This window comes from Lichenostomus cassidix, chromosome 4, assembly GCF_008360975.1.
Source record: "Lichenostomus cassidix isolate B80296 chromosome 4, HeHo_3.0, whole genome shotgun sequence".
Classification (NCBI taxonomy): Eukaryota; Metazoa; Chordata; class Aves; order Passeriformes; family Meliphagidae; genus Lichenostomus; species Lichenostomus cassidix.
The window spans coordinates 27,183,293-27,208,718 of NC_139484.1; the positions used below are offsets into that span (position 1 = coordinate 27,183,293).

The following is a 25,426-nucleotide window of genomic DNA, read 5'->3' on the forward strand; positions in this document are numbered from 1 at the left end:
ATGCTTTTCTTTGCTTCCTGATTAATTTTTGATCTCAGGAAAGCAAAAATGTACATTGGCAATTTCACACCTTGTTACATCTTCTGTTTGCTTTCATCATATGCATGGCTGTTTTCATAAATGGCAAACATAAACATAAATGATGTAATACCCCTCTTTGATCTTGACTACGTGGCTGAGAAATTAGTGCATATGTGCAGAACATGAACAATTCACAATGTACATCCACCTTTTGTTGTGTCAAGGCAGGATTTGAACAGGACTTCTGTCTGCTTACATAAGAAAAATGAGAGATTACAGCATTATATATGTCAACTCTTATGTGAATTTATTTTTTTACATGTACTCCAAAGGGAAGGGCTCTGTGGCATGACTTCTTTCTATTAAGAGGATGCTGCCCTTGCAGAAGCAGTGACCTTTGAAAAGCAAGTCTTAAGTAATCCTTTTATTTTTCTGAGATCATATAGCACAGTATCCAGTTGCAGGCTTTTAAGATGGAATGATTGCAGTCTTTGTCCACTTGCCTGGATTGGATTACATTTTGTTTGACAAAGAAAACTCTAAAATACTTATACCTTCCTGCCTTCACTTCAGAGCATTGTAATCTCTGTGCATTGAGGATGCAGAGTAGTTGCTGTATCATGCCAGCACCACTGGGATTTATTGAATTTACTTAATTGGCCTTTATCTCACGGTTACACTTTAACGCTTCTTTTGAAGGAGATTCAAAAAGGATATGGTTACTCCTCTTCTAATTTACTTTGAGAGTTGGGTTACTCATTTTCTTATCTTCCATCCATTTCCCGGCAGAGCAGAGCATTCTGTAGAGCCACAATTGAACATGTTAGAGACTTGCATACCCAGAGATTTAAGTCCATGAAGCTGTTTGCTAGCCAAGCTTTTTTACACACACTTTTTTAAGAGAATGCTCTGGTTTAGGGATGTAGGAAGTTTGGTGGGTGTGTTTAGATGGCTGCTGGTGCATTTTGGATTGTACTGTGCAGATGCACGTGAAGGAGAGCTAAACTGTCCCGAACTTCACAGGGAAAGGTTTTGCAGCAGAGTTTGGGAGCACTTGCATTTTTTTCTTGGCTGTAAAGCTCTTGTGAGCCTTGGTCCTGTAAACAGTTCAGGAAACCTCAATAAAGTGGATGAAAAGTCCATTATTTGATCAGGCTATTTTAATACCGGTTTTCACCTTCCTGAGAGGCATTCAATATCAGGGAGGGCTGTGGTCTCCCTTCAGTGCTCTTCTCAAGTTTGCTTTTGCTAATAAGACTTTAAAACGGTTTAATGCTCAACACTGACATTCTGTATCCTGACAGACCTCTGCTGCCATCCCTGTAAGCACGGGATAGGCATTGCAGGGATTTGGGGACATTGGAGGTCAGTCCCAGAGGGCATAGGTCCCTTTTCCTGAGTACTTTGGTGGCTCCTCCCTGTACATGTAGTATCTGAGTGGCTCATGATAAGCAATCAGTATCACCTATTTAACAAGGATTGTACAGTCTCCTGTTACTTGGCACCATCACCACACAGTGAGGCTTGTTTTCCAATGCTTCTGAAAACAATGTAGTTCCCTTGCATTAGAAAGGGGATTCATTCTATTTTAATGGAGCTCACTACTCGCTCTGTCGTCTCAGAGCTAACACATCTGACCATACACGTGTACAGATCACATATCTCATATGCACAGCTCAGCTTGTTGTGCACATGGATGCACAGTGCATATTTAGGCACCTGGATTGATTAGTGGAAATTCCTTTACCAGAATAGCAGTTTGTATTTAGGTTGTTATTTGCCTTCACATAGCCCAAAAACTTGTAGAGGAGGTCAGTCAGGGAGGGGTAAGGTGACTTCTGCAGATGAAAAATTGTTGGTGATCACCACGCAGTGCCTGCATGAATAATGTGATCATCATTCAAATCAAGGTGGTTTTCACTCGCTGGTGGATTGTGAGCACAGTGGTAGATGCACAGTTAAAAAGCAAACATTGCCTGTGCAGCATCATTGATGCCAGCTCTCCAGCAGAAAATAGTATGGAAATAGCCAACACCTTTAAGGATCCTTCAAGAGCCAAGTGGGGGAAGTAAACAGGAGTGTAAAAAACTAGATGAAGCAAGACTGAGATGTGGGAACTTGCTTTAACAGAGAAGTCTTGCTGCTACCCTTCAGTCCAAGAATAGTTGTCTGGAGCTCTTCGCTTACTTTTTCGCTTAAAATCAGACCTGGAAAAATTAATTTATTTCTTGTCTTTATTTTACTTAATGGGTTGGAGTTTTTTTATGGTATTAAGATAATTAGTTAGTCCTGCATATCGAAGATTTTTTTTTTATAGTTCCAAACACATTTTGGAAGATAGAATGTGGTGATTTGCTGCTGCTCTTTGCACTCCATTCCCCATATGGCCTCAAAAGTCTTTGTCGTGGGTCTCCTCAGGCCCCCTGTCATCCTTGCAGGAGCTGGCCTGTGTTGAGGGTGAGTTAAAGTCCCTCATCCAGGCATGCCCTGTTTTTATCTCTGGAGAAGCTGCTCTTGGCCCTGCAAACGAGAGACTATGAATTTCTCCCATCCCCTTTTCTTTTTACTCAGTGTTGTTTCCTAATCACTGGCATGAAATACCTGGGGTGTTAGGGTTGTATTGCCCCTAGCAACTTTTGCTAGAGAGCTGGCAGGGGTGGCAGCAACCACAACTTAGAAAGTCTCTGCAGACATCGGACTGAATACAAAGGATCAAGCCTTTTTCTGGTGCACATGTGTGCTGCAGAGGGCAGATAACCTTTCAGGGCTGCATCTTAAAATAATAAGCAGAGCTGGAATAGCTGCTCTCATGCTGTGGCTTCCCCGAGCACACTGTGAACTTCCGAACTGTGATTGTCATTAAAATCTTTTGCCTTTTGCAAGGAATTAGCATCACTATGTGAGCTGTAATAGTCCAGCGATGTTTATGGAGAGCAATTGGATTATAAAAGTTGTCATACTCCTTGCTTCTGGAAGGAGGGGGCTGAAAGATGCCTAGGCTTAAACTACTTGAAATCCAAAAATAGTTAAGGAGTCCATATAATCTAAGGTCTTCTGAAAAATATATGCCTTGAAAGCAGCCAAAAGAAAGCAAAATATAATCAATATGTAATTCTGATAATATAGGCCCCTGACACATTTGAAAAGAGAAGCTGTGGGGTTCATGTGCTTGGAAACTTCTTGAAAAGACAGGGTTGATATGTAAGCTGCTGATAGTAGTTCGTGTTATTATTTTGCTCGGGTGGTCATGCTACTGAAAATCTGTGCAAGTCCAGTTGTTAAAAATCGGCAAATACCACCAAGGTAAAAACAGACCCCACTGATCTGCAGTAGCTAAGGATTGTCTTGTGTTTGAGGATGCACTGGTGAGTTTGACTTTGGCTGAGGCAGACCGTTTTACTAACAATGGTTTTTGTCTGTTCTGTTTTTCTCCTGTCTTGCAGCACCTTCTCCAGTCAGTAGTGTGAAAAAAGGGAAGATAACTAAAAATAGCATCTCCCTTTCCTGGCAGGAGCCAGATCGACCCAACGGCATCATCCTGGAATACGAAATCAAATATTTTGAAAAGGTGTGATGGACTGGTTGCTGAGCTTCCCAAGTACCTTCTCTTTATTGTTTTCTTGTTTTAGTTATAATTGTTTGAGTCATAGAAGGGGATGGAGAGATTTTATGCATAAATCAATGTCAGATTGATTTCACAGTAAATGATTAGGAAGACTTGAAATGAGGGTGTTGTTTTCCATTAGTGTGCCACTTCTCTTGAACAAATACATTAAATCTGCGTGTCAGATTCCTTTCCAGCCTTATCACATTAAGACAGAGCCTGCTCATTTGTTAAAAATAGAAGGGGCTGGGGACTGAGCATCTGTCTCCTCCCAGAAACATCAGGCAATCCCTTGCCTTTGGTATTTCAATTTCTCACTTGATTTTCCATCCACTGTGAAAGGAGAGGAGAAGGGGGTTGATTGGAGAAGGAGAGATTGTCTGTGCTCTGATATGAGGCATCCTGGCTTTAAAATTTGCCGGGGTTTTCCTGCTCTTAGTCTCAATTTAAAGGGAGGCACTCTTCCTACAAAACTTGCCTCCCCTTCATTTCAAATGGTGACTTGTTCTCTTCCTGCAAAATTAATGTAGTTTACATGAAAATGGTTACAAACGCACTTTATCAAAATAGTATATTTTGAGTGATACAGTCTTAAATCTTAGATTCCCAGAAATCAGGTTTTAACTAAGTAGCAATTCTTCTGCCTTAGCTGGAATTGTAAGGTGTTCTTTTTTCTTCTGAAACATCCAGGCCTTCTACATGAAAACAAGAGGAAAATTGAGTCACAATTCACTTTTTTAGGGGGTTTGAATTTCTTTTTTAAGGAAGATATTCCATTAGCTCTGACTGTGACCCAGGTGAAATTACTAAATATGGATCAGGACTGCGTCCTTACTCCTCTCTTCTTTCTCTGAGGACCTGCTCGAGCAGTTCATGCAAACAGGAGAAAGAATTTCATAAATCTTCTCCATCAAAATAAAATCAACATTACTTTTGCAGATGAGGGAGCTTGTGAAAGGGCACTATATACGTGAGTGACTTAAATAGGGCTGATGTTTTCAAGAAGATTCAAGCCCACAGCAAGAATCAGGATATTCTGTTGCTGGAAATAATTCTTTACTAATTATTTTATTAACTTGTTTGAATGAGTGTTGCAGCACATTGAATTCTTACCATGGAGTGGCTTGGGAAAAATAGCTTCTAGAAACCAAAAAAATTTAAATCAAATAATTAAAGTGAAAAAAATCATATATTAGTTCATTTTCTTTAGTTTGTTTTCAAACAAATTGGCAGGAGAAGGGGCTTTAAATGTTGTATTTGTAGTCCAGAACTAGTCTCAAATAGCTTCAGCAAATAGTTCTTCAAGAGTGAGTCCTTTGTGGAGAGGTGGCTCCAGCCAGTCCAAGTTTATGCTGTCTTGATTTATTTTGTTCAGGCTGATAGTGAAGCTTAGTGTTTTCCACAGAAAAGCCCAAGAGTCCAAGTGTTTGCAGAAGCCAACAGTGTATTGAAAAGCTAATTGGCTGACATACAAGCAAAGATGTGACCTAATAATCACTTAATGCTTTTTAACCAGTTGTTGAGATGGGTTTGGGATGTTGTCCTTAATCTTTTTTGTTCATTGGTACTCTAATTTATATTCTCTCAGTTTTCAGCACTTCATAAGGGTAAATTCACAGCATTCATTTCCAAGGGACAAGAATGATTTATATTAAATGTTTGGGAAAACTGAGTTTTGTCAGATCACATTCCTTTAAGAGAAATCACTCCTTAATAAGTAAAAAAGGGCATATATGTATGTGTGTGTGTTTGTGTCTGTGTGTGTGTCTGCACACATTTCTCCAAAACAGGCTTCGATTGAGAAATTTTGTGATCTTACCTTTAAAAGTTTCCAGTGCCTTAGCCAGGCATACTGCTGTCTGTGGGAAGCTGGCCATTAAATTAAAAAGAAAAGAGAAAAATGAGCTCAGATTTTAAGAGCTATCCAGAAATCTTGGTAAGGAACTACTAAAAACCCCAGTTTAACTCATAAAAATTTGGATCTGAGAGGATGTGGTGAATAAAAAGCAGTTTCCAAATTTGTAGACCTTAATTTATGAGCTCTTGTCTAGATTATGTGTTACAGTAAATAATTCTAAGAGTAATTACTAAGCATTTCAACGAAATTTTAATCAAAGGACTGGAACTGTTTCACATTAGAAACTGATGTAGATGATGATTTATTTCAGCAATCTTTCTTCAAGTTCATTGCTTCAGGAGAGCAGTGCAAAAATTAGGTATATTCCTGGAGTTTTGGTTTATTATTCCCTTCCCAAGGTCTAATTCGTGGTTCAGAAAATGCAAGCATAAATTGTACAATGTATAATATATTATTCTCTTTTAGGCCTACTTACATTACTGGGAAGCCGTTTTGGTGTAAATCAAAATCCTTTTTTAAGGCGATGGAACTTGTTTTATCTTCCCCGTGCCTTGGGATTGATCTTTGTATGATAAACCTTTCCATTGCCTCAGGCCATGTACATCCAGAGCAGTGGAAAGCTGCTTCTACTGCAGATGCCAGTTACATGACTCCTAGAATCATTGATTATAAAATAGAAAATGAGATCTCATATTATGTGTTGCAGAAAGCACCTTCAGACAGGAATTTTGAGAAAGAAATGCTCAAAAATGAATACTTCAGTCATCTTTTGTGCTGTTGCTCTGGGGGTTGTTGAGAGTCTGTCTCCTCTGAGATCCACTCCTTGTGTGTTTGAACTTTGTGGTTTTTTGTGGGGGTGTTGGGAAAAGGACCAGGAGACGAGCTACACCATCATCAAATCCAAAGAGACGACGATTACGGCAGATGGATTGAAGCCAGGCTCCACGTACGTCTTCCAGATCCGAGCCCGGACAGCTGCTGGCTACGGGGGCTTCAGCCGAAGATTCGAGTTTGAAACCAGCCCAGTGTGTAAGTCTTTTTAATTACTGTCAGCTCATGTCTCTGCAACGCTTACCAGAAACAAGTCAGGGGATCAATATCTTTGTGGAGAGTTCTTCCTTGTATTGGCTTCATCACTTGACTTTGGAAATATCAGGCACATCGTGACTCTGCACATGACATACCTGTCCTTTGCTTCCTCAACTCACATGGTGAGGCGGGAGATCTTCAGGCTTCAGAAATTCATGGCATCCCCAGCTTAGAAAAATCCTGTATTTACAGGATCTTGTGTAAGAGAGTCGTTCCTCTCTGGAGGGACAGAGGGAATGGGACCTACTCCTCCACACCTCTTAATTGCTGTCTGCAGAGGATGCTGAGCTCTCTTAAATATCTGCATTTGGGGGGAAAAGCCCTGACAGGGTGCCTCTCTGCAAGGGGAAGAGTTGAACCAGCATTAGCGTCTTTTGGTGAAAGTTCCTGTCAAGTTAAAAGATGGTTTCTGTTAGCTGCCAATGCCACAGCCTCAAGGAAAGAGGTTAATTTGTGATCAGAAATGGAAAAAAATGTGCACTGCAGGTGCAGGATTTCTTCTTGGCCTATTACATTTGTGGGCTTTAAAATTTTCTTTAATTTTTTTTTTTTTTTTTTTTTTTAAATGAATCTGGTTATCCAGGTCTGGATTCTGGAGCAGATTCTGTGGCAGGGTGAACTCCTGAGGCACGCAGAGGCTCAGCTGCTCTTTCTTCTGTGTTCAGGCACAGCTGTGGGGAAATATTTTTTGTCCCAAATACAAAATTTTGCCAAGGTGTCAAATATAATTTTGTCCACCAGAAAATATGTCTTCTCTCTTTCAGTTTGTACAGCTGTCATTTATTAAAATTTTTTATGCTGTTTGCATGAAAGAGGAATTTTATGGTGGAAATACTTTGATCATTCCTGTGGGAAAGAGACTATTTTCTGTGTTTTCATTGGAAGTTTAAACTCATCAATACTTCGATTACTGTTGCTCCAGCTCATTTAAAACTCATCATCTTTGAGAAGAAGATGCCAAGTTGTCTTTTCAATGCATGCTACCTTTGAACTCATAATAGATTTTCAAGGAATCATTATACATGTGCAGATGTAGCTGTGGAGCCAGTGATTAAGCTAATACAGTGAAAATTGCATCACAATGCAAACATTAATGCAATAAGGATGGTCTATTTAATGCATTTCTTATCGTATTAACCATTAATTGTGCCCTCTAAGTAGCAATAGAATCATGTTATACCAAAAAATTATTCTGTATAGTTTTGCTCAGTTGGAAAGTTTCTAGCTTAGAGTTGTTTGAGTTATAGTGTTCTGGACTATTAATGAGTTATACGTTAAATATATGCTCATTTGATCAAGTACCTATGATCCTGGTCCAAAAATAATGGCACTTCCCTGAAGCCCATCATGTAAGTATCTGTGCTAATCAAGATGTTTTGAGGACAACACATGGAAATATCTTTAAAAACTAGAAATTCCTTGGGTCCTTTAGTCACATCCACATCCCAGTCTTTTTCACATTTTAAAGGCAGAGGAATAGGTACTTCTCTGATACTAAGGAGCTGCTGGAGTAGTCAGAGGAATATCTACTGCATGGTTCCCAGTTTGGGAACTGGGAATTGTTTGTCTGTTGGACTCAAGCCCTGGCTAAGGCCAGACTTAACCAGATATTTAAACACTTGATAGGATTGAAATACAATGCAAGCCTCAGTATCTTGCAAAATGCAGCTCTGTTTGACATTTAAAACCGTATAAAAAGCACTTTTTTTCCCAAAGACCTATATAAAGTGTCGGGAGTGTGACCAGACTCGCACAGCTTTCCTGTACATCCTGGAGATTTTGAAAGCAAGCACAGATCGAAATCTCACTGCTACATCAGAGTACAGATCTGAACTTCTTGTTAGAGCCAAAGCAAATGATTTTTATTCAGGCACAGATGAAAACCTTTCAGTGGGTGCTCTGAGAAACAGAAACAGTGTCCAAGTCGTTTGGACTGAACAACAGGTTTTGTTTCCAGTTCACAAGGTTTCTGTAGTTATCTTTAATACATTTGGATGAATTAGACAACAGCCTGAGAAATGCAGTGGAGGAAAGCTATAACCTGTTTTGGGCTTCCCTCTTTTTCCAGTTTTTGCATACTGCTCCCTGCTTCTGCAATTCTGCAAAGCACCATGAAGCAGCCAGGGCTTCAATTTTCAGTGAATTTTTTTTATTTGAGTGGAAGCTGTTACTGGGTGTATCCACTTGTTGCTTCCTCCTTTCCAAATGCCACTGAGCTTATCTAGCCCCAAAAGCTAACCTTGCCAAGAGCTGGATTTTGGCTGGATTGGTGAGCTAATCCAGCTGCTGTGCTGGGCAGGAGTAGGAACATAACACCGAGATGAGAAGGGGTAATGCAAGTGTGTGTCCCCTCCCGACTTTGAACAGCAGCAAATCCCAGCTTGGCTTATGAATTCAGGCTTTTCAGCTGCCATAGATCACAGTAGACTTTATCTCATTTTCCCATCCCTTGAGCTGTGCAAAAAAACACCAATCACTGCTTAATGTTCTCCTTTAAATGTTTTTCTTTTTAATTATTTTGTCAAGAATGCAATAAAACACCATCTTAAGGAGCCTCCATAAGTTTGTGAGGCTAATAAAATCTCTGGATGGTGGCAGGGTTTGGAGCAGTTAACATTAAATATTTAATGTATCGGCACCAATCCTTCTGAAATCACTTACATTACTGTAGCAGGTCCACCCCGCTCGTGGTTAAGCACCGGAGAGCTCCCATATGAAGAGCTGCTTGAAGCCCAGTGCAGATCAATGTTTAATGCCATACCTTTCTGTCTTTCTTTTCCTTTAACAATTAATATGGGACTATATTCAGTTATTTTATAGCCTTCATAACGTTAATCCTGTGCTAAGGACCCTTTTTTAGTTCAATCATTTAGTTAAAGGCTTCTTCAGTACGCAATCTATTCCTGCTGCTCCCTGGGGTGGATGAAGCTTCATCCTGGGCTGGCACAAGGTTAAGAGCTATAATGAAGTTTTCCCCCACAGAGCAGTGGTGCCTGTGCCAGGGAGCTGGTTTTGCAGGGAGAGTGTGAGATTTGTACCCTGGGGTGGTTATATACAGGCAACTAAATAAGCTGGCAGCAAAGAGGGCAAGGTGAGGAGACTTTGGTTTCTCCTTGGGGAACTCCACATAAAAACCTCTGGGGAGAGATGGGCTTCTTCCCCTGCCAGGTAGGGCAGATAAACAAGATAGAAGTGGTATTAGCATTTCACAGCCTACAGGAGCTTGCTCAATTGCTCTTACATGACCTGTGTCAAAACTCAGGTCTCGATCAGCTTTCCTGACCTTTCTGCTGGCATCTTTACCACCAGATTAGGCTATTGCCTTTTGGCAGGAGGGCTCTTTACAAGGCATGGGCTGGAAGAGTTTTGCTTCCCCAAATTTTAACCAATAAAAAGACCAACCAGAGTATGTGTCTTAGCAAATTCCTGTTTTACAGAGGACATCTTACGGCCATGTGATATAGATGCCACAAGGAGTTAGTTTATAATTGCTTATAGCTGCTTGAAGTGCAGGTAATTTTTTTATCTAGGAGATTCTGCTTATGTCTGTTAGCAATAACATTCTGTAAATGTTCTCTCTGCCTGTTGGGTTGTCATCCAGATATGAGCCTATTGGGTTTTCATCTTTTATCTCTGATTTCTAATGCAGTTAACTCAGGGAGAAAAACTTGAATTCTCAAACTCAAAGACTGCATTCTGCAACACTTTGGTTTTTGAATTCAGCAATGAGATGCAATCTTGTTGGGCTTTTGGCTCAGTGTTGCATGTGGTTTTGTTTCCTTTCCACCCATATCCTTTCCAAACTAGAAACAGACAGCAAAGGGGGAGAACACAAACTGTAAAAGAAGAAACGTACTGGTAAGACTTGAAACCTCGCTGGCAGCCTCACTAGAAAGACTCATGAGTGCTGACTGTCATTTTAACCCTAATCTCCATTTTCTGTTTCTCATCTCAGCAGTAGCTGCATCCAGCGACCAGAGCCAGATTCCTATAATTGTTGTGTCTGTAACAGTGGGAGTCATTCTGCTGGCTGTTGTTATCGGTTTCCTTCTCAGCGGAAGGTAAGAGAAGAAGCTGTGTATTTATACTTCTCCAACTTTTGTAATAACTTTTATCTGACCAGCTGATTAGTGCGATTTAGGCAAAAGCAGCATGTGAACAAAGCTGTCAAGCGGTAGCACTATAAAACAGCACGAGGGTGGGCTGATTGATCTGTTTGGACAAGCAGGAATGACAAAGGCTCTCTTGCAGATGTTGCTCACTTCCCAGTGATTTTCATTTGTGTATAGACTGGCCCTGATTATTTGGCTTGATTTTCACCGGAGTGTTTTCACATTCCTTTAAAAATAAGCAGAACATGTTATTACAGGTAAAATATCTTCAGTCCCATATGTTTGCCCTCAGAGCTTGCAACGGACTTTGCTCACAGAGAAAACTTGACTTCAGGAAAATACTTGCAAAGAAAATGAGAATAAACCCACCGGAATGGCCAAAAGCCTCACATTTTGGTCAGATCTGGATTTTGTTTTTTACGTGTAGGATACTAATGTGTTCCCCAAGTGTTAGTAAATTATACAGAGAGCTTTCCCCACAGAGGGAGAGATTCTGCTTCAAGCCATCCCATTGACTTCTCATGTGCTTAAACATAGGCAAGTGATGAAAGCCTGGGCTGTACCACCTTTGACAACTTTAATGGAAGTTGATGGAAATTTTTTATGAACAAGAGATTGTGGTACTGGGGCAAAATCTGGTTTGTATCAGGATCAGTTTGTACTGCAGCATTACATTTGGGTGGTAGCCAGCATGGAAGGCACTTTTTTTTCATATTCTACATGTATATTTGTACATTTTTTTCGTGGCAGTAGTCAAACGATGCAACATCCTGCAAAGGAGATGCAAAGCAATGTTAAGTGCATCTACTGGTAAGGCTGAATTTGTTTTCAGTGCAAAGTAAACATTTATGCTTCTAAGGTGCCCATCAGTCCACTGTTGTTTTTATGGTACAGATCTGTGTTAAGCTCAGGTCTAGCAGGGTGGCTGTAAATTACAGGGTATTGTAAGCGTTAAGAGATGTTACAGACACTCACAGAGGAGCTGCACTGAATTTGCTGGTTGAGGGTCTTATTTCCCAGAGGAAGTAAGGTATCAGTCTGCAAATGCAGAGCAGTGAAATCCTGCCAGGCTGCGCAACTCAGTCCCCAGGCATAAGGCATCAGTGGAAGGGCATGGACACAGTTATTTCCTGTCTTGAAAGGTAAGTGTGCTGCCAGACTCATCTTCACTCAAGGTCAGAGACTGACGGTCTCTTCCAGCTCAGCTGTTCGAGCTCCTGTCGTCTGCTTTGAGTGACTTGTTTGGCTTGAAAATGGAAAAGTAAATGCTCCTGTCTGCATGAGAAGCGTGCAGCAGCTGAGGGGAGTGGCGAATGAGTAAATGGCTACAGGCACTTCACACCAAGGCCTACAGAAAGCTGTAGTCAAAATACTTGTCTCTGAACACTCTAGACAGTTCAAGTCTCTCCTTAAAGGCTAGAGGTTTTGATTGAAATTCCTCTTCAGTCAGAGCAGGTGGTTGACTTCCCCCAGCCTGGATGCATGCTTGTATTGGTGCAAACTGGAAAATGCACACATGACAGTGGGGAAGCTATGGATGTCACCTGGCACCTCTGCAAGAAAGAGTCTGGGGGGTGAATGACTGGTGGAGGAATGTATATCCCTCTGTGGCCATAGGGAATCACAACTGTGTGGCTGCCAGTAGCCCTAGCTCTTTCTTGTCGCTGGCAAGCACTCAATACTCCTCTGGGGAGGATGTACACTTGCAGGTCTCCTTTTCACTGCTCCTCTCTTTAAGTCTCAGCATGCAGTTGCAAATCCTGAGCCATTTGTCAGCAGTTCTCTTTAGTTACATCTTTCTGTCCTTTTGCCTAATGTGCTTTCCAGGATGTGCTTCCTCTTAGCACTTTATCTCTTGGCATGCTTATAAAAACTTTGTCTCCTTTGTCTAGAGTTTTATTGCTGCCTCTGCTGCTACCTTAATCCTCCTACCTTGTACTCACACCTCCCTCTGTGAACCCTAGGGCAGCTGCATGTTCCTGGGACCTTCTCCATGGTGCCACTCTGGATGTCTGGGAAGGGCAGGCACAGGGAGCTGAGCTCTTCATACATTTTTATCCTTTTAGCCTTTCCCCTAAACTGAAAAGACCACAGTCCCTCAGCTGGAGCTAGTGGAGAAGCCTCCGGCACCAAGGTTTGGTCCATTATTAGAAAATTTATTTCAAAACCACAGAGCTTCTCAGCCTGTTTGAGTTCCCAGGAATTTTAAAGCCCATCTAGTACACTGAGTGACTTGTGAGGACAGCGGAATAAACCCCAGAAATCTAGAAAGATGACAGACAATTTGAAATTAAACAAAGCAAAACAAAGAAATTGGTCTGGTTTGGAAGAAAACAGAGATTCCACTGAGATGTGTCACTCATGCTGCTTCGCCTTGGATATGGATTCAAGACAATTTGTGGAGTAACTCTCCTGCTGTGACAGCAGGGACAGTAGACGTGTTCCAAGTCATGGGATAATCCTTTTCTGAAGCTGTTAACCTGTTTCTGGAAGATGTTTTCCTATATCTCTGGAGTGGTTACGTTGTTCCAGTGCCTGGTTCCAGGAAGTTACATTTTCTTTCCTAATTCTTTCCTGTACTTGCTCTTAGAGAAACAGCTATTTTGAACTCCAGCTGGAATCACTACTGCTTGCCACACCAAGCAAGCTGTGCAAAGCCTAGGCTCTGTCTTCTCCGTTCACGTAAGAGACAAGCTACTGCTCAGCAGCAGAGCTGAGAAAACCCTCTTGCTCTGCAGCACTGAGGATGTGACCTGGCCAGTTTCTGCAAATAGGCTACTCTGTGCTGGCTTCATGCTGCTCCCAGGGTTCCTGAGAGGCCCTGGACGTCCCAGAATATTCCTCCCTAGGACGCTGTATGGCATCTCTTTGCACCTATCCTCCCAAGTCACAGGCTTCAGTGAGCAGAGGCTTGCGAGCAGTTCGGCAATGCAAAGTGAATGTCATCCTGCTCTTGGCAGTTCTGACAGTAGTTTCCACTCATAGGGCTCAGGAGTTTGCTGGAGTCTGCAGGCTTTTTATTTTGTACTAGGTTCCCAAAGGCAGAACCACACCTCTTCCCCTTTTTTTGCTTTCAAGTCTCTGCAGTTTTCTCGCTTCTTTTGAATGAGTGTAAGTAACAGCTTGGCATTTCCCGTTGGCAGCTGGCCCTAAACCAAAGGTCAGTTGAACAGTAGTCGTGGTGGCATTTCCACATGCCAGCGTCCATCTGTGGAAATGCACTTTGCATCTGAAGCTGGAGATTCCTGGGAATTTGAAACTAAATGTGCTTTGCCCTGAACAATTAAGCTGAATTTCAGAGCTGATTTACTTGCAGGTGCTCCAGGAAACTTCCTGTAAATAACACGTCCTCTGACCAAGGTCATTAATGCCAAGCAAAATAGCTGATCACTTTTTTAAGTTATCCTGCTCCTTGCATCAAGGGCATATTAATAATATAACAATCAGGATTACAAATCAAAGAGATTCACTAAATCAGACTGTAGTTGTCTCAGCATAAAAAAGAGAAGTGGATTGAAAATCCATTATTAAACCAGCTACAAGTATTGAATTAGAGAACCGGAGTTTTTATTATCTTTGTTATGTTAGGATTATGTGTTCTCAAAGGTGCAGTGCATTTCACAGATAAAGCAAAGCTATAAATTTTACTTTCCTATCAATGCTTGAATTAGATGTTGGTTGCCATTATTGTTCCTGGTTGAAGCATATATTAATCTAAAATCATTACTGACTTTTATTTTAAAGTCTGTGTCTGACTATCCAGTCACAAAGATCTTTGCATTCCATCTCCCAGGGAGCAGTGAAGTGCCTCAGCTGTTGTTGTGTGGTATCAGTCTCTTTGTCCCTACAAACTGAGGTAAGGAGCCAGATTTTCAGTAGTCTGGGGAGGAGACCAGCTGCTCCAGACCAGTACCCCTCTTTTGTCCTTCAACCCCGCCCTGTTTGCAAAACAGACAAGGTCTTAGGGTGAGTGTTAAGAGACTGCTGGTCCCTCCAATTCCTCAAGCTTTGAAACTTCATAGGACTAAACAAAGCATGAACTTTTACAGTCAAGTGGGGAAGACATTAGGTCAATGCTGTGCATGTTTGCAAAAGCTGTTCAAAACAGCTAAGTGAACTGTGCATCTGCATTTATGGCCAACTACCCATTATGGATGACCTTTCCATTTTAACTGATCTTCCAAAGAACCAGAGGGAGCTTTTCATACAACTTAAGGAAAAAAAAAATTGAAGCAACAAAAAACTGCCGGTCGCCCTGTGTCATGCACATATAGAAAGTCTCCTTCTGGCAAGGAACCAGCCTTTGAAAGACAAAGCAAAGACAAATCTTGCCACCTGGGTATTGGCAATTAGAGTCTTCTGCACCAGCGTATCCATCCTTGACCTTAGCTGATTTAGACTTTTAAATATCAGCGCCTGTGGTGGCAGAGGGCTACTTTCTGGACACAAATATGTGCATCTTGTTAAAAAGTGACTTTCAGGGAATAGAGAGGGTGAAAGATTGTGGTGTATATCCTAGGTCCTGAGACAATGTTTACAACCTTCTGTGATGTGGAAGGTCAAAATGGATTAATTTTTCCCCAACCTCCCCCCATCCTATTTTCCAGGTTGTGTCAGGACTTAAAATAGTTTGCTTTTTCAATATTTCCGTAGGAAATGGTAGACGGTCTATAGATAATGGTTTTCATAGAGAATTTTTCCAGCATGAGTCACAATTTTTGTTAGTTGGGACTTTTTGAAGGATTTTTATCTCTACATTCTTGCCTGCTCTTCCTTCTTCCTGCAGGACATTGTCTCCTGTGATTTATAGACACTTTATTATGCTGCCTACTGCCAAATATTCCCCACGATTCACCTGACAAGAGGAAGGATTTTTTTGAGGAAGCTAGTGCTCTGCCAAATAAAAATTCCCATCCACCAAGAGCAGGCAGGGTCTGGTCCTGCTTCTGTTGGGGTCAAGGTTTTTGCTACTTCCATCCTGTTAACAGCCTCTTTGCTGGTATGTTTTCCCAGAGAGGAGCAGCACTGGTGCACAGTACCACTCTCTGAAGGCCAAGTGCTCACATCTCCACAGGGTCATACCTTCCTAGGGTCAGTGTGGAAATCTGCTGCCAGTAGTACCCATCTCTAACATCCTGTCAAGATCAGCTTGTCAAATTTGGCTGCTCCAACACCTCATTCCTCTTCTATTCTAAACACTCTTTGGCTTAGTGCCAGCTTGCCAGGCTCTGCAAGCCAGTCTGTGCCCTGCAGTTTGGAGGTAGGTTCAGAGATCCAGGCTAATCTGCCTTCAGGTGACTTTGGCCCAGACAGAAGGTGAGAGTTGACCAATCTGTAATTAAGCTCTGAGTTATTTCTGAGTTCCTCTGGCAGCAGCCAAGGGAATGGGCTGGGAGCACTGTCATGAACAGATAAGCAACCAGCATAAGCTTTGTCTGAGCAGGGAGAATGTGGGGTAGTGCAGCATTTAAGTGACAAAACCTCCTGGTCTTCTTGCAGTAGATTTGTTTGATGGCATTGTGCAAGTTCTGTTTCTACTTGCAGAAGGGAACTGCCCTTCAAGCTGGAATTTTTTAGCAGCTTGAGGCTCCTGCTGAGCACCCCATGCGTATGTAGTGTTTGAAAGTGGGGTTTTACAGTGTCTTGGCTGTGGAATGGGTAGAGAATGAAGAAGGAAGTCAGACTCTTGTCCTTCTGCACTTCTGAATATGTGGATGTTTCACCTTGCTTTGAAATCAGAAGTGTAACCTCTCCTGGGGGTTCACCATGTAGCGGCACTTGGCCTCTTACCTAGAAAAAAGGTTATCTCTACTTTCTTGTGTCTTAGACATAGAAAAGCATAATGCCAGAGGTCTTTCCAAGTGCAGTTCCTTTCCCTGAAGACATTGCTTTCCTTCCCCATAGTGACTGCGTAGATATCATCTGCTTGGCCTTCTGCATTCGCAGTTTTTCTCAAACAGTGCAGAGACGCACTTAAACATGTGAATTAGGATGGATCAGCAGGAAAGGCAGGTGACTCCCTAAACATTCTTATAGCTCTGAACAAAGTGGGAATATATTCCTAGCAGCTCACACTGTGTAATGCTGCTTCTCTGATGTTTAAAGCAAGCCTGTTGACTCAGGAATTGTTAGGTGTAGCGCTGGCTTCCTGACCTGGATATGCAGGAAGCAATCATTGCCATCACTCAAGGCTGCATGAAGGATTAGAAAAGTCTTCCCAGGCAGCCTCAAGTATTTCAGTCTCTAATTGCAAGCCTCTGAAGAACATCCCATTAGAACAGCTTATTAAAGCAACAAACGAGGCTTTCATTTATCACGATTCCAAGACTTCAACTTACAACTCTTAAAAGCCACATCTATATATGGCAGAGCCTCTCTGAATTCTATCTAGCCATTAAAAATGTAGTTTAATTCCAAATGCTCTCTGGGTCATCTGCAGACTTGTGGTAAATTAATTACATTAATTGCAGGCACAGTTGCTGGGGCCCATGATATATATACATTTCATTAACAAAGCCCAAGGTTTGAAACAGTGCCAAGGGTGTTGATAAGTCCTCCTTGCACAGGTTTATTAAAGTTTTCTCTCTGGACATTTGGATTTGCAAACCACATAAGCATTGTGGGGGTCACCTTAGAACTGGAGAAGTGTTGTCCCTGTGTGCCTGAGATAACTGAAAGCAGCAGAATTGGGCTGGCCAAGGAGCAGGGCAGTGCCAGCAGGCCACAGAGTTTCTGGTGCTGTCACTGAAGCTCCAGGCTCCTCTACTTTTTCTCTGCCCATCTGCAGCCCTTTCCTTGAAGCCAGGGCTAGAAGCAGGTGTCACACCTTGTTTCAAGCCAGCTTGGGTTTTGGAGATGGTGTTGCCTCAGCGCCTCGTTCTTTCCCTGCAAAGGGGATTTAACGCTGCAGGTGGTTTCTCAATAACTTTCACTGTTACATAGACATGTAATCTGTTAGGCTGCAGCAGATCAGAGGGTCTCCTGACCAGAGCCCCCACAAGCTCTCCTCATAGTCTGCTGGTTGATTCAGTGAGGCTGGAAGAGGCTTTGCAGATAAAATTGATGTATGCAGTGCTTGGTTCAACTCTGCTCTCCAGTGTAGGTCAGATTGCTGGCTAAAGATCTTAAAACCGTGGAGAGGTCTGGGTGTATTTCATTAAACAGCATTTTAATCTTATCCACAGCATTTGATCTTGTCAGGAAAGCTTTAGCTTTCAGCTCGTCAGTTTCTAGACTAAGAAAGCCCTGCATGAAATGAGGAGATGGGAACTGGGCCCCTCCTAGAAGCCCAAATCTGATGGCCACAAAGATGTGTGATGGGTTTCCTGGAGTTTAACATTGGTTTTGTTTGTCTCAGGATTCTTATATTTTGAAGTTTATCTGCCAAATCAAGCCATGCCTTTAACACAAGTGGCAATAAATCTTCCTATGTCCTGACTGTTCAGACCAATTAGTAAGTCATTTACCTGTCCAAGTACTCCTTGGACTGGAAATTGAATTTTATTGTCTGCTGATCCAGTTTCGTTTATTTCTAAGCATCGTAGATTTCCCCTAATGCCAAACCTCAGAGTATTTTTACCATAAGTGCACAGCTGCTGGGTTTACAGGAGCAAGGCTGTGTTGAGGTTCATTTCTGTTGCACCTGAACATTTTCTTTACTCCGTGTAAAGGGATTGAGATCTGAAGTGCTCTGGATTCAGTGCAGGGAACAGATTTTATCTCAGAGCAGCCTTGCTGCTGATGAAGTCTCAAAGAGTTTTCTTTGTTCAAGAAAGCAGTGATCTCTTTTCATTTTAAGGAAGTGGTTGCTTTCCAGGTTAATCAAACTGTTGTTTGGAAAAATTGGACTTTGCATGCTGAGTGATGTGGAGGTATGGGAAGGTCTGGTGGGAGCAACCATTAGAAAATGCCTGGGGGAAAAGGGCCTCTTAGCTAAAACGTACTTAAAGGGTCACAGCCAAAGTGATCTTCTGGAGATGCACCAGTTCCCTGCACTCAAATCCTGCAAGGTTAAAAGAAGAAAATGGCAAAATAGACCCAAGTGCATGGTTTCCCTTTGTGTGCCTTTGGATTTTGGATCTCTGGTGTTAACTTGGTGTTAACTTGGATCTGTGGAGTGGTTTAGCAAAGGCTGATCTGCTTCCATATTAGTATGACTGAACAAGCTGGGGCATTATGAAAATAGAAAATATTGCCAATTATAGTAAGAGATATTGGCATAGCTGTTTAGAAAATGTTAGCAAGTTGTTTTGCTGATGCAAAAGGAGCTTAGAAGACATTCTTCACCAGTTTTAATTTAAGTAAGCACTTAATCCAGTGTATAATTCTTTAAATCATTGCATGCCTGAAGTTATTTTGCATCATAATTTAAGGCAGTGCAGTTGCAGAATGTTAAATGTCTAAATAAGCTATTTTAATGTATTTAGACATTGTAAGTCATACTGTATAAAAATTTGACATGCACAGAATTTTTTTCAAGAATGACACCTTGTGATGACTGAGGAGAAAGGATGAGTGAGATCTTCAGCTGACTTTAACTGGAGTATACCTGCACCACTGGGCTCCTGCTTGTACTGAAGTCCTTCCTGTTGTTTCCTCTGCACTATGTTCTTTTCCAGGATGAACTATCTTAATAGATTTGGTAACAGAAAAAATGGGTGTGCAACTTCTCTGACAAGGATAAAGGGCAATTACTGAGGTGCAGCCAGCATTGAGTTGAGAACTGATGCCCGGTGAACCCATAGTCTGATTAAAGTAATGGCTGAGCAGCCATCAGAGGCAAGCTGTGGGTGCATGCAGTGCCTTTCAGCTCACCATATTTTGAGTTTACTTAGGCTGAATGCTCTCACAGGACTCACAAGGTCCAGCTTCTGCAGATACCTAACATGTGCAAATCCTCACTGTTACAAGGAGATGCAGAAAGGACTCTGTGAGTCGAGTACATGCATCAGGGTCTGCAAAAGCAGGGCTCATATTCATCCAGTGCTTTTCCTTTTTTAAAGGCAATTGTAATTGTACCACATGCACGCTTGTGGAAAAAAAGTCACTTTGCCTGCTTGAAGGCAGGTGCTTAAGTTTAAGCACATGGGTGGCCCCATTAATCCTGATGGTGGTACTCAAGTACAGGAAGCACATGGTTAACTGCTTTACAGGACCAGGATCTAGACACTCTCCCTAAGGCGTTTTTCATGAACAATAGCATGTGCCATGAAATTTTTTGCAGCCCAGGGTGTTCAAGTCCAAAAAACAATTGCAATAAGAAAGAAGAAATACTTATAAAAATGTTGCAAATGTATTTGCACCTTGCCAGGGCGGTGGGATTATTCCTTATCCTGGGCCTTTTTGTTTGCTTTTCAGTTGCTGCGATCATGGCTGTGGGTGGGCTTCTTCTCTGCGTGCTGTTGCCTATCCGAGCCTAACATGGTCAGTGTTCCCACCCGTGCTGGCTCCTACTTCCTGTCCTTCGTCCGTGTTTTCTGTGCTCAGTCTGCCTCTCCCTTCCTTTCTTGTATTGGCCTGGAAATCACTTTCTCACCTGATCTCAGTACCAAGCTTGTCTATCTCAACAACTGGAAATAGCGTGACCTGGAGCAGAGTGTATCCTCAGCAAGAGCAGGGATCTCAGAGGGGGAAAAACCCACTGTGTTATGCCATGATCAGTCCAGACACTGCACCAGGTGTCTAATAAAACATACCAATGCTGGACACCCATCATGTTCTGCTTCTTGCCATCCAAAGGGGCCAGGGGAGGTTATGTGGCCCCAGATAGGAGGCAGGGGGTAGGTGGGAGTGGAAAGGTGTTTAGTGGCATGTGGCATGCATGTCAGTGGAATGAACTGTATGTCATGGACATACATGTCAGTGTATGACATACACACCAATGCCATGGTGCTGTTTGCCCACGATATGCTCCAGCAGCATTGGACATATCTCTGTGGGTGTCCTGAGGTGCGTGGCCATGGTGCATGCTGTCCTGTTCTGCCACCATCTGGACTGCCTCACCATTTTCTGCTCTCTTTTACTCTCCCCTCTTTTCTAACTAATCAGAGGAGGAGAGATTTTAATTTCTGTTGGTTTGACTGGATGCAAGTTGAGTTGCTTCCCAAAGGAGAATCAACTGCAATGTTTGTGTGGGCAGAGATCTTCCTAAGCCTCCTAAGAGAAGCATGTAATCACCATCCCCATCAGATAGTTGCTTGAGACCACAGAACTTCTGGGACATCCCACATGCACTTTTAAGCTGAGATGGTTTTTCAGCAGAGCTTGTGAGAGGTGTGAAACTCTTCTGCTGTGTTTTCTGGGGGATGCTGGCGCTTCGCATGGGGGTAGCTGGGTCATGCTGCAGTCCCTTGCTGTGGGGCCCAGCAGTCACTAAGGTGGACCATTTTGGGGTCCTCTGGTGTTGTATTTTTATTTTGATAGAGGCCTGAAGCAAGGAGTTTGGGGTTTGCTTTTGGGTTTTTTTCCTGATGGAGCAATTTTGACTTGGTTTTTGTGACTTTTCAGTGCTTAAGAGCAGAGTTAGCAAGCAAGGATGCTCAGCTCAAAGTGTGTGCCTGTAAAAAGTTGTTCTGGTATGTGGGCCACTGTTCTGGCAATGATTGCTCTGAAGGAAAACCTCACAGTACTTCTGTTGTCTGTCGTGCCTGTGGCACCAGTGCACGAGCAGTCCCTCACTGCAAATCATGCTTCAAATGTCCTCAGCAAGGCCCCCAACCAGAGCCTGACAGCAGTGGAAGATACTTCTCAAAGAAGACCAGGATTGGACTGGATGGCTATGAAGAAGAGAGACGCACAAGAAAAACTTGGCTGACATGGAAAACACCCTCTGCAGTTTTCCTCCTAAGCTGCAGAGAGACTAATGTGACAGCAAGCTGGGAGGGGGAAATGAGAAAAGTTACTTCAAGGCACAGATGCCATTGGCTGTGCTATGGGAAGGCACGACAACCTCTTTAGAGAGATTTATGGAAATCACTTCAGAGGGAGCTTCCTGCAAGAGGGGAAAACGGTATCTTGTTTAAATTATTTTTAATTGTTCTAGTGGTGGTTTAGGAAAGCAGGGAGTCATTCAGCGCAAAGGCAGGGAAAGACTAAAGGCTAAAAATACCACTGCTGGATTTGTGAAGCTTCCTTTGTAAGGCATCCAAGTTAATCAGAGGTCAAAGACAGGGTCACACAGTGCAGAGAGGGACAGCAGTGCTGGGAAAGCAGCTGAGAAGATTGTGAGCCTGCAGCCCCTAGGAAGGGAATCTGCCTGGTTCCTCTCAAGCCACCCATCTACTGTATCTGTGAACTGAGCTGGTCCTTGCTTGTCATCATCAGACCTTTTACTGCCCTTTTGATCTTATGCAGGAGGAAAGGGACCAGAAAAATTGAAAGCAATTTCCAGTGTAGAAGTTGTTTGGTTTACAGCAGTACCTTAAGTATTCCCTGGTTTTGTGATGCTGAATTTATTCTAGGATTGCAAGCAGCACATGCAAATACTGAGCATAGACTAACATCACTAGTTGTAAGGTTTTGCCTCTGGCTCTCACTATCAGTGTTGTTTATCAAGGGTAAAGCTATTTGCTGAACAAATTATTGTCTCCACACGTGAGCTGAGGCGACAGGATCTTGGCCAGATGGACAGATCCATGTTTGTTTATTCCTCTGCATGGAACACGATCCTGCCCTGCAACACGTATGCAGCTTTATTGCTTTAACATCTTGGAACAAATAGTCTGAAATAAGCACTAACCCCTTGTAAACAACAACCTAGCAGTCCTTGCAAACCTTCTGCAAAGTGACAGCTTGGGATGGGTTGGAAGCGTTCCTCTAAGCTGATTAATTGCAAAAGACGTACTTCTGAGTGAAGGTCTCACCCCTGAAAAAAAAGTGGTGTTTTGTCTCTGTTTTAGAGAAGTGCATAGGCTTCCTTCATCTCATATTTAAGAGATTAAACACCTGTATAAATCTCTGCCAGACTGGCATGGGAGATGATTGCAAGCTGCTTGAGGGCACAGCCTGTTCTGTGGTACTGACTGCACCTGGCAAGGTAAAGTCCCTTTCCTCATCAGGAATGTCTCAATGCTGTCCCCACCCTCATTTCCAGTAATGCCTTGTCTGTGTGCTGAAACGCCTTGGTCTATGCCTGGAAAAAAAGTAGGTAAAGATTTTTCCACATCACCACCTAGGGCGTGATGTCCAAGGTCCATCTTCACAGACCCCTGGCTGTGTCTTGCCTGGGTTGTGACCAGAATGGTGGCCCTAGCTAGGGAGATGAAAACTCCTTCCCTTGGGCATTCTGTGGCTTTCAGGGGAATGCCTCAAGTGGGTGAGGGTACACACACAACCCAGCAAGGGTAATTTGAAGCACAGGGCAAAACTAAAAGCATCTCCATCAGTCCAGGGAGACCAAGCATCTTCCTGCCTCACTTCTTGAAGGGTTTTTCTCCATGAATTGGCTTCTGCCATGCAGGGTAGTGGGCATTAGTTTCCCAGCTGGATTCTTCATCTTTCTACCTGTCCGTTTTATATTTTATAAACCTATATAGGGATCATTTTACAACTTCACTTTTATAATCTGCTCTATCAATATTTTACGAGCTGCCTGCCAATCTGCAAGTAATTTTTAAATAAGACATGATGCCTTAAGAATATTTAAAGTCTCACTTTTCTTTTTACCTCTGATACTTTTATTGAAAAACACAGAGCTGTGCAAGGAAGACATCTGCTTTCTACATAGAGAAACTGGGACAAATCCGCAACAGGAGTAAATGAATTGAGATTCACGTGTGCTGCTGAATTACTTTAACTCTTTGGCTGAGTGTCTCCAGCTCAGTGGGAGATGAAGCGAGTGTCAGGATCTTTATGCCTTTTCTGTGCGTGATATAGAAAAGATATAGGAAATCTATGGTTTGAACAGTGATAATAAACTAGAGAATGAGTCTTCCATCAGGGCTTTTGACTCACAGCTTTGCCAGTAAATATTAAGAGCAAATGCACGTGCAGAAATGGATTATTTCACAAACAATTGAGAGCTTTTTTTCTCCCAAAATATATTGCAAAGCCACAGTATTTAGATACTTTGATTTGCCAGTAAGATTCACAAAGTGAGTCAGGACTGTTAACCTGAAATTGCAGATTTTTTATGGGATTTAGTTGGGGAAGAAAGGAGAAAAAAATGCTTGTGTGTGTTATTTAAAGCATCTGAAGGTCAAGAATGGCAGAAGTGCAGTTTAGCCCCAGTCAGCATGGACTGGGCAGTTTGAGAAAGTGTGAGAAAGGCACCAGTGATGGCAGGTTTTGCAGCAAGCTTTATTAGTGACACCCAACTGTTGCTTGACAGTCACAGTCCACCAGCTGCCATTTCACTTTGACATGTCTTGTCAAGGCTTGTTTTGACAATGCTTTGGGCATCCCAGAGCCTGATTTCGTATGCTAATGTGATGTGCTGCTGTATGTATTACCCAGCTCGAGAGAAGGGGGCAGCTGGAGCCAACTGGTTTGCATTGGCCCTTGGAGTGTGTCCATGGGCAGTAAAACATGGACTGTTGTGCATCAAGGTGTGCTTGGATCACTGTATGCAAGGGATGGCATTTCTGTCTCCTCTGTATTTATGGTCAGAGAATTAGGAGATGCAGGTCATAGAAAGGCTGATGTTAGAAAAGCATTTTTATAGGCAAAGTGCTCCAAACCTGAAGAAGGGATAAGGATTATCTGCTCCAAAAGGCAAACAGAAGAAATACTGGATATGTGAATTTGGTAGAAGGATGAATTGAAATATTAGTGTATTTTTAAAAGGAAAATTGAGTCATATACCTCCATCCAGAAAAACTAGTTCTGCAGAAAACTGATGTAACTTTGGCAACTTGGCAGCAGAATAAATTGGGGTTGCCAGAAGTGGGACTTGATACTGAGACTCATCTCTCTAGTGTATTTAGTTACAGTGGGAGGTCATATGATGAAGAAGAATCCATTCTCACCAAGGGTTTGTGAACACTAGAATGTGCTTTTAAATGACCCTTACTCCCAGGGTCTCCTTGTACACCTAGTGCTTAGGTTTGGAGTTAATGATGCAGGACCTCATCTCAGGAAATGGCACTGCTGCTTTTAGAGCAAGGCAGCAAGCACCAACGTGCAGATAACTGAGCCACATCTCTTGGCACCTCAGTGCTCTTCTTGTGGGGTTTGCATTCAAAGTGTTATGGTCTCAGTTTGGTTGCTGCTGCTGAAGTTATGGCTTGCATGGATAGCCTGGCTGTTTATCAAGTGCAACCTGTTTATCTCCCTGCCTGTGTCCCCAGACTGCCTGCCAGCCTTCCCTTGTCTTCCTAATCCATTCCCCTGGGCTTGCACAACCTTTGCAATCTCTGTTTTTCCTTCCTCTCCCTGTGGCACAGGTCTCCCTTTCTCCCCAAGGTAAGCTTCCTCTTCCCTGGAATAGCCCCAGAAGCTCATGTTGCTTTTCTCCTCCTCAACTGTCCAGCATGCAGCTTTGCTGGGTCCAGCTTAATGGTGGTGTCTCATCATGTTCAGGCTTTTGTTTGTAATTGTGATCATTTCACTCACCCAGTGCCAAAATCCTAGAGTCAAAAGGCTGCTTGGCCCCTTGCATCCAGGCAGACAGCAGTTCCCTGTAATAGGACTTCATGCTGAGGGCGTGTTTCATGCAGATGCCTGTTACTACCTCCTCCTAATTGCAGTTTTGTTCCTGCTAATCATATGCTCCTCCTTGCTGTGAGTGATGCTGGAGTGCTCACA

At 42.6% G+C, this 25,426-nt stretch overlaps 1 protein-coding gene across 3 annotated transcripts in view; it reads left to right on the forward strand.

Annotated features, from left to right (window-relative positions):
• EPHA5 (EPH receptor A5) overlaps positions 1-25,426 on the forward strand; it is a 191,782-nt gene that overhangs the window by 136,088 nt on the left and 30,268 nt on the right. For 2 of the 3 annotated variants that reach the window (XM_085058449.1, XM_085058450.1), the window contains 3 exons: positions 3,465-3,589; positions 6,353-6,512; positions 10,531-10,633. In XM_085058449.1, the coding sequence (XP_084914575.1) occupies positions 3,465-3,589; positions 6,353-6,512; positions 10,531-10,633 (388 nt within the window). Of the gene's footprint in view, positions 1-3,464; positions 3,590-6,352; positions 6,513-10,530; positions 10,634-20,041; positions 20,108-25,426 lie in introns of all 3 variants that reach the window. The other variant, XM_085058448.1, reaches the window with a different exon arrangement.